At 34.9% G+C, this 10,203-nt stretch overlaps 1 protein-coding gene across 1 annotated transcript; it reads right to left on the bottom strand.

The window, feature by feature from the left end:
* Positions 1–761: 761 nt before the first annotated feature.
* Positions 762–5,323, bottom strand: LOC138329875 (uncharacterized). Its single transcript, XM_069277165.1, has 8 exons — positions 5,240–5,323; positions 3,711–3,840; positions 3,311–3,388; positions 2,584–2,668; positions 2,016–2,066; positions 1,723–1,758; positions 1,397–1,486; positions 762–782 (listed from the first exon to the last, which is right to left on the bottom strand). Exons 2-8 carry the CDS (start codon positions 3,791–3,793, stop codon positions 762–764), a joined length of 444 nt encoding a protein of 147 aa, XP_069133266.1. The 5' UTR covers positions 3,794–3,840; positions 5,240–5,323.
* Positions 5,324–10,203: the final 4,880 nt, after the last annotated feature.

Here is a 10,203-nt window from a genome sequence, read left to right on the forward strand (position 1 = left end):
TTATCAAGGACTCAAATTTCAAAGAAAAAATATTCAGTGTTTTTAATTCTTAGTGGACCCATTATATTAACTTTACTATTGATTGCTGGTATCGTTTCATTGGCCAGGATACTTTTGGTTATATGGTAATTTATTCAACCCCAAAGGAGGAGACCACATTTGATTAACTTTGTGTTCAGGGTATTTTAGATTCTGTGTCCAAACTATAACAGCCTTTATCATACATATAACGCCCAGTTATCAATTTTATTCCAGGTATATCTTAGTGACATATATAGTTGCCTCGAGATATATCTTTTAAGGACAAAGTTTAGGACACATGTAAACAGAATAAGAAATGACTCATCCGAAATATTATTAGTAAAGTAAACCGTATTGGGCGATCTAGAGTGCATATACGAGATCGTATCTAATGTTAATAAAATTTGCTATTATACAAGGTCTCACCACAAATATCTGAGATTCAAATCGCAGACATCGGTTATCCCTATAATAATTAATTTCACTTGTCATCGACTGCCCAATACATCTTATTTAAAATAGAGGTAAAGTTCAAATCTTATTCCAATAAGAAAAGTGGTTTCAAGTCTATATTTTCTATTCCTTTATTTCGTTATCTGAGGTGACCAGTTATATCTTAAGGGGATCAGTATGTTAGATAGAGTTTCCTTAGAGGTTATTCTTTAATAATGTTGTGTGCCATAAGAGCATTATCAGCAGTTTCAATATTTTCTGGTAGATTTCCCTATTCATGAATATGGTCAGTAGGGGGCCAGGTATATCTGTTCAAATGAGAACATTTATTCATGACTGTAAATCATTCACAAATTTTAATTTCATGAATAACAAATTACAATGATAATTGATTGTACTTTTCTATACATGTATTTGTAAATATATGGGCTTTTTTTTCATTTTTCAAATAAACAATTCAGGGTACTTGAAGCAGAGTTTCCATCACTATCAACCACTCATCCTCGATTCTCCAGGAGTTCCAATCACTTACGATCTCTACACCCCTGGACTATCTCATAGTAAAACTGAAGACAGATACAGCCCAGAAAAATTCCCTTTTAAGACTACAGAGAGTGACGCCCAACTTCAAAGCCTAGCTGACACAGTCAACAGCATTGTACTGCTATATAGCTTTTTGATGTATGTACATCAAAGGGCTTAATTACCTGTTCTGTTGCCTTCAGTTTTTCTATGAGACAGTCCAGGGATGCAGAGATTGTAAGTGATCAGAACCCCTGGAGTATCGAGGATGTCAACCACTTTGCCATTAAGACCAATAGAGATGTAGGGAGAAAGTACCTCACTTTAATCAATTAACTCTTGCTACCTCATCTGTTAAATTTTCCAACCACCTCCCCCAAACCCACAGCCCGGTCCTAACCTCCACACACCTACACGTACAATAAACATACCTGTGAAGTATTTTCTTTGAATGAATGTATTGTACAGCCATAATCAGTTGGACAAACCACTATAAAATAAAAAAAAAAATATATAAAATTCACATAATTATTATTAATCATATAACTGAAAGAGGATTGTGCAAACGCCTATTTTAAAAATAAATACTAGCTGGTAACATAATTTTAACAGAGTTTTTAAAATTCCCATAGTAAATTACTGGATATATGGAATTTGTCAATGAATGCTAAGAGGACCTGAATTTTTTTTATTTCTTTAATCTTTATTTATTTTTTTAATACTTACACACATAATAACAGTTTCTTCAAAGTATTTGCTTTTCTGAAATTGTAAAAGTGAAAAATATTACAAATTAACACACAGAGATTAATTATCATGGAGCACAAAAATGAAATTTATGTCTTATTGAGAAGTAATATGCGTACGTGAAGCCATTTTGTAGGCTTGAAATGACTACCATAAGCTGTTAGTTGTTAATTACTCATAATTTACAATTTTCCGAATTTGTGCTAAAATTTCACGATGGTAAAATAATCATGTCAACAGTATATATTTCAATATTTCTTTAAATGACTTACATTGGAAGCCTCTCGAATCTTGTCATCAATAGTACCCCCGTCGCAGAAGTCCTATCATAAAGAAAGATAAGATGATAATTAAAATATGCTTTGATACTACAACCAATTCATATAAATTGTGTGTATTCCGTGCTTTCACAATGTTTCATAAATTTTATCGAGATTAGATAACATTTGCCAAAGTACAGAAAAAACAACTTCTTTAATGTAAACAGGGCAAAAAATATCCAAGTTCCGATGGGCTGAGACCAGTAAAATATGCTCCCGGGCAAGTGAAAATTGGTGTAAACTTGCCCGGTATCAATGTTAATTACCATGTTTTGGGTAAAATTAGACTCAAATCATAAATTTGGGCAAGTGGTTTTCAAAACAACTTTCTTGCCCTGGTAAATGAAGGGTTCATGAATATACTGTTATGTACCTTACATGAATTTGTGATATACTTATCAATTAAATTAAGCGACCAGAATTTTTTTTCCTGATTTTTCTTTTGTATATATTTTGATCATTTTGAAGAGGTTACAGGTATATATCTGTGCTAATTAAAGCTCTACACAAGAGAACTTACCTGGATAATATAAAGAAAGTCATCACCATCGTAGAATGAATCATAGTAAGCCACGATGTGAGGGTGTTTAAGTTGTGATAAAATACTGAAATATAAAATTTGAATGCAGTAAACTAATTCAACATCAATTTAACTATGATCATACTCTAGAAATCCTCTCCAAAACAGTTCTTTTAAAAGTTCCTTGTTGACTCAAAAGTAATATACATGTGCTTCAATTAATTTAGTCTAGTACACAGACACTTTGTTAATCGGATATTTAATAACTGCAAATAAAAGACCAAACTATTCTGACTTATAGTTATTATACTACATGAAGCAATATTTTTTCTCTGATATTAATTTCACTTAAGCGATCTAGTTGGTATACGATACATGTGTAAAACACACAGCCAAACCTGCCTTATCAAATACCTCTGTATAAAGACCACTTGCTTAACAAGACCACTGTCTCAAGAGTCCCTGGTCAATTACAACACAATATGACATGTGTATCAAGATAACTTGGTTATAAATGTCAATTTTTCTTGGTTTTTAATGGATAGGTCTGACTATATAAATTGTATCATTGACCAATATAAACACACAAAGTTTATAAAGCTTCAAAGATAGACTGATGGTATGGAAGAACTGTAAGACTAAACACACAGTCAATTAAATGAAGTCCTTGCTCTTGAGTGTACACGTTGTATCTGCTGGGAATTTTGTAAAATGTATAAATCCTTACCTTGCTTCTTTCTGTACACATTCCTTTGTCCTAGTCTTCTTTCTTTCGTCAAGTTCAATCTTCTTCAGAGCATACAACCTGACCAAAATATTTCAAAACTCATGATTGCTTTAAAATTGTTTTCTTCCTGAATTATTAAAATTTCGGATTATTGAGTAAGACTATGTAATAAATCATTGATACTTTGTTTGTTTTTATTTTTTTTTTCACATTTAATTAAGAGATCAAAATGTATGTTCCCAGCTTATTGGCACACAGATCTGTGATTGCAATGTCAAGTGTATATATTGTGATTATAAAGCCTTGGTTAAAAAAAAATACACTTTAAATTACAAGGAATAACAAAACTGAAACAAAATCATCTTTTTGAATTGCGTCATCATTTAAAATGGGAACTGACCTCTTATTTTCTATATGGCGCACCAGATACACAGACCCGCAGCCTCCGGACCCGAGCCTATGTACTGTGTCATAGCGCTCCATCACATGGGCTCTGCTACAGGGTATTCTTGACTAAAACTGTAAAGTACCTGCAAGTATATATGGATAAACAGCTTCAAATCCAGGTCTGGTGTGCACATGGCCACTGCATTTTCTCTCCTTCTGTAACAATCTTGGCTCCTGACTAAAATACCTACGGTGGTGGTATAAATTAAGGTCGAGAGTGAAGACTAAAATAAAAAGGAGGGAGGAAAGTAGCGAGATCGGACTGGGTCGATCATTGGTGACCAGGTATATAAGCTGACAGCGGTAGAGTATTCGGCTATAGTTCGAAGGTCCCAATTTGATTCACAGTCAGGCTCCTACATTTTTCATTTCCTCTTACATAAGTAAATTGAACAGATGTATGTGGCAACTGCTGATAAAACCTCCCCCACCATAATACTTACTGTTTAAAAATGATGTTCAATATACTGGCCAGAAAGTCAGAAACTTTAAAACTTATAAATACGGATTCATTTGTTCCCAAAGCCATATTTTGACATTTTGTCAAATGTATTGTTTTGACAGATACAGATATGGCCAAGTGCCCTAAATTCGTCTGGAACCTGTTTTCGTCATGTTTACAATTTTGCTTATATCTCATGAACTATTGCGAGATTTCATATTTATAAATAGTGTCGTCTGCAAAAGCAGATTTGATCAAGTAAGATTTGTCTTGCTTAAAAGGGAGTGTGTGCTATAATTAACCAAGTGATAAAAATTTATAAAAACGAAGGTATTTTTTAGTCCATTTTAAATGAAACTTTAAAACCCTATACCGTCAGCATTTGACTGTCCATGTGCACTGATCAGCAGTATGTCAACAAAGTATCGGAAGTCACGTGTCTGATCATGTGATTTATAACCCAGATTTTGGGTTATTACAAATTATTTTGGCGATTCAGCTTACCCAAAAATGTTGGTGCGGTTCTGTTGAAAACATAACTTTATTCTATGTAAACAGAGGTGGTCGCCACTTTGCATGACCGATAGGTTTAAAGACTTAAAATCGATGTAACATCAAGAACACAATAGGGACCTATTTTCGTCAGGGGGGCTGTTTGGCTTATTACGAAAATTGAAGTCATTCCAAATAAATGTTGAGCATATATTAGGCCCTTGTGAAATCGTGTTTAAGCTGAAAATTTAAAATTGTGCAACACAAATCTTCCTTGGCCAAATCTGCTAAGGCAGACGACACTCTTCATGAAATCTCGCGATAGTTCATGAGATATAAGCAAAATTGTAAACATGACGCAAAACAGGTCCCTGACGAATTTAGAGCACTTGATCCAGAAACAACCATAACGTGTTATATATATGTTTCTGACTTGATCATATGTCTTAATTAAAATCAAAACGTCTTTTCAAGACGAAAATGTCTATCAATACTAAATTAATAAAATCCTTAAACTATTTAAAACTATATTTAAGATATGTGAACACCTTTCAATAAACCAAACTGGTATAGATGGATTATCGGCTGTGGAATGACGACACGCTTGTGTTAGATCAGGACGCCATGTTTTGTAAACAATGTACGTGATGCGGACGTTAACTGTGATTTGATTGGACAGGGGACTTTAATGTATCCAATCAAATACCGTGTAACATAAAGGCATTGACTGCGTGTACTTTCGGTTTGTACTTTCACTTTCGCTAATCGAATAGATCTTTGTTCCGTTCGCGAGATTAATAGGGAATACAATGTGTTGAGAAATAATTGTAATGGGCCTATAGTATAAATATAAGAATAGTAAACATGCCAATTGCTATTTTCAAATAACAAAATTAGATACAATCACAGGAGTTTGACATTCTGTCAATAATATATAGCATAAATGTGTAATAGGAGGAGAAAATGTAGCGGCCAGACCGGTATTCGAACCCGGGACCCTCCGAAGACTAACAAAATGCTCTACCGACTAGGCTATTGAGCTACATGTGTACCTTATGGAAGGCCGTTTCAGGATAAAATACCAAAACTACTTAAGTGTCTTTTTTACCACTTAAGTACTTAATGACTTTTAGGTCATTATGTGTTGTATTTACTTAAGTATTGTTTAGTTTTACTTAAGTGTAACTTTGGTTCTTGTTACTTAAGTTACATTTTACATAATCATCTAGAAAACACCCACGAACCAACTCGCCCCGTGCAAAAGTAATGAGAAGCAGAAGTTGGTTGAATTGAATTGAATCGTTTCTGGGCACGCGTGAAGTTGGTTAAAACAATGAAGTACTTAAGTAGATACATTGTATGCTAAACTACTTAAGTAGAAGTTGGTTAAAACACGAAGGTAGATATGTTTAACTTCTTAGACCAAAAAACATATGTCTGTTTAGGGTTACATTTGCAAAAAAATATAGTCGATCGGTTGGGAGGATTCTTCTTTTAGTATCTGAGATCGAAATCCCGACTGTTTTTTTTTGCAGAAAAGTGTGAAAAAATTAGGGTCGGGGGTAAAACAAATAAGGGTCGGTCGGGTAACCATTAACAGACATATTTTTTTGGTTTGAAACACTTCAGTAGAAATGTTAAACTACTTAAGTAGACGTTGGTTAAAACACTTAAGTAGATATGTTAAACAACTTAGGTAGAAGTTGGTTAAAGCAATGAAGTACTTAAGTGGATACGTTAAACTACTTAAGTAGACATTGGTTAAACTACTTAAGTAGAAATTGGATAAAACAATGAAGTACTTAAGTAGATATGTTAAACTTGGGACGAAACGGCAGAGAATATTTGCAATTATGTGATGTACAATATTTTTCATTATGTTGACAGGGAACATAATGGACAAAGGCAAACACATAATGAAGTTCAACAATTATGTCATTATGTAAACTTTTTACTTAAGTGCTTAGATTCAACACTTAAGTGCGAGAAAACATGACCATTATGAACATAATTGACATTATGTACGTATTTTAGCACTTAAGTAGGAAAATTATGTACTTAAATGTGAAAAAGAGACACTTAAGTGGACATAAAAGTTACTTAAGTTGTTAAAGTTATGTACTTAAGTAGTTTTGGTATTTTATCCTGAAACGGCCTTCCATAGTACCTGGTCACCGATGATCGATCCAGTCCAACCCCGCTACGTATACCACATAAACTGCCAAATCTTAACGATAGTATGGTGAGCTTGTATTGTTTACAATGTAATAAACCATACTATACATGTAGTTCAATCACATTTGACTTACACGTACAGAATCAGCACCTCAAATACTGTAGGTTTGAAGATCTCCAGTCCGTCACTAATGAAATTTTAGATCCTCCTATACCTAGCTATCCATTCCTCAACTCCAAACAGAAAGAGGAAAACATCGAAACCATAAACCCCCTTAGAATTCTGAATATAAATTTACAACCAATTAAAAAAACCCACATTTTTGACAATATATTAGATAGAAAGTACAAAGCCAGATATTATCATCGGCACAGAAACAGGGTTGAAACCAAAGACTCTAAATAGTTTCCACCTCAATTCAATGTATACAGAAATGACAGAGAACACTCTGACGGGGGTGGTGTTCTGACTACAATAAATAAAGACTCTTTAAGCACAGGGGTTGAAGTTCTTGAACCAGATCAAAAGTGTGAACTGGTTGGGCTAAAATAGAAAAAAATAAAAATCATTATATATCTGCTCATACTACAATTCCAAAACATCTAACGAGATGGGTGCTCAAGCCTTTGAAAAATGGATTCGGCGCGCATCACTCATTATTGGTGGGGACTTAAATCTTCCTGGGATAGACCGGAGAACCAACCAAACCCAATACAACCCATCAGACCATACATTCCAAATTTCTTGATCTCCTAAATGATACAGGTCTCTCTCAATTAGTTAAAGAACCCACCCGCCAAAACAACATATTAGATCTCTTAATTACAAATTTTCCAAACCAAATCCAACGCACAGAAATTCTTCCAGGACTTTCAGACCACAATATTGTATTTGCTGAGTACCTATGCACACCAAGCAAAATCCCGCAGAAACCCCGTAAGATAACACTTTATAAACGAGCTAAGTGGGACAATATACGGCATGATCTAAAACAGATGTATGAAAACATCAAAGGGGACAAAAACATCACAACTGAACAAGTTTGGCAAATGTTTAAGGGTTCTGTTCACGAAAGCAGTAAACGTAATATACCACACAAAACAGCAAAAACAAAAGACAGTTACCCATGGATCACCCCTGAAATTAAACATTTAATTAATACACAAACGGGATCGTATGTACAAAAAAAAAAAAAAAATAAAATAAAAAAAAAAATAAAATCAGGCCATGAATACCTTAAAACTAAATTTAAAAGTCTAAAACATCAGATACAAAAACTCACTCGACAAACATACTGGAAATATATTGAAGGTATCATTACCCCTCAAAAGGAAAGTGATCGACCTATGAAAAAGTTTTGGACCTACATCAAGCATTGGAAGGCAGATCACAACGGTGTAGCACCACTCAATTAAGATGGCAAACTGATTACTGACCCCTTCAATAAAGCTGTAGTCTAAAATGACCAGTTCAAATATGTTTTCTCTAAAGCTACCAACCTAAACAGGAAACAATTCCAACAACAATACAACATGACACAGACTGACCATCCTACACTTGAAAGTATAAATATCACTAAAGCGGGAGTCCAAAAACTCCTAAGTAATCTGAATCCATCCAAAGCTGCAGGTCCAGATAACATCAAACCATTATTCCTAAAAGAAATGTCATCAGAAAATGCTCCCATTCTAACCCTGTTATTTAAGCAATCACTAGCTTCAGGTGATGTACCATCAGACTGGAAAGTAGCCCATGTGTCACCTATCTACAAAAAAGGTAATAAATATAGTGCTGAAAACTATAAGCCAATATCGCTCACTTGTATCTGCAGCAAACTCCTAGAGCATATTGTAGCAAGTAACATCATGTCTCATGCCGACCGAAATAACATCCTCTATCTTCTCAAACATGGCTTCAGACAATTTCGGTCATGTGAAACTCAACTTTTAGAATTTTTAGATGATGTCTCCAGAAATATTCAAAATAACAAATAGACAGATGTGCTCATTCTTGACTTCTCAAAAGCTTTTGATTAGGTCAGTCACACTCTTTTCTTTCATAAACTCTATAACTATGGCATCACGGGGGACGTTAACAGATGGATAAAAAACTTTCTCGTGAATAGAACACAATCTGTCATCCTTGATGGCGAACTTTCCCCACCACTCCTTGTAGAGTCGGGGGTCCCCCAGGGGTCTGTTCTCGGCCCAAGCTTGTTCTTATATTACATCAATGATATGGCACTTAACCTCTCGTCCTTAGATTGTTCGCCAATGACACTATCTCGTACATAACCATTACATCGAAAACAGACTAAGAAACACTCCAAAATGATCTAGATAAACTAGCTGACTGGGAAAAAGGTGGAAAATGGAATTCCACCCCAGAAATGTAATGTTCTTTGGATTACCAAGACTAAACCTTCAATCAAACATAATTATTATCTTCATGGTCACTGTTTGAAACACACTGATAAGGCAAAATATCTGGGCGTAACAATCCAACACGACTTAAAATTGGACTCCCACATCAGCAACATCACCTGCACACCCAATAAGACCATTGGCTTTATTAGATGAAATCTAAAAATGAATTAAAAAAGATCAAAGAACAAGCATACAAATCTTTAGTACGTCATACACTTGAATATGCATGTACAGTGTGGGATCCATACCAGACGGGAGACATTAATAAGCTAGAAATGGTCAAACGCGGAGCTGCTCGATATGTCACTAACAGATTCCATAAAGAACACCTAGAGCGGACTAGCTTATAGGCTAGAAGAAAAAACGCACGGCTTACTATGCTTTTCAAAATCACTAACGGCATAGTAGCTATTAAAAAGACCAATACTTGACCTAACACTTACGCCCTACCAGACACTCTCATACACTTGCATAGAAAATACATTACTGTAGAACTGATTCTCCTAAACACTCCTTCTTTCCCCACACTATCCAAGACTGGAACTCTCTTCCGCCAGATCTTGTAATCTCAAAGTCGCTTGACTCCTTCAAAACTCGTCTTTCATTTCTAATTTAATTATTTTCTTCTCTTCCCCTGTTCATAGCCACACCTTCAACAATATCGACATGATCTTCAACATGATGAAGTAGGTCAATTATTAGGTAAAAATAGAGATGTAGAGTGCTCTATAGACTGAGCCACCTGGTCATCGATGATCGACCAAGTCCAATCCCGCAACACTCCTCTTTTCTCAAAGTCTTCGCCCGCGAAGACATACAAAGCTGTAGATGTACGAGACCCTTCCAAACACCACCACCGCGGTTTATTTAGTTGGGCGCCAATTCTGTAACAGGAAAGGAGAAAATGTAA

This window comes from Argopecten irradians, chromosome 8, assembly GCF_041381155.1.
Source record: "Argopecten irradians isolate NY chromosome 8, Ai_NY, whole genome shotgun sequence".
Taxonomy (NCBI): Eukaryota; Metazoa; Mollusca; class Bivalvia; order Pectinida; family Pectinidae; genus Argopecten; species Argopecten irradians.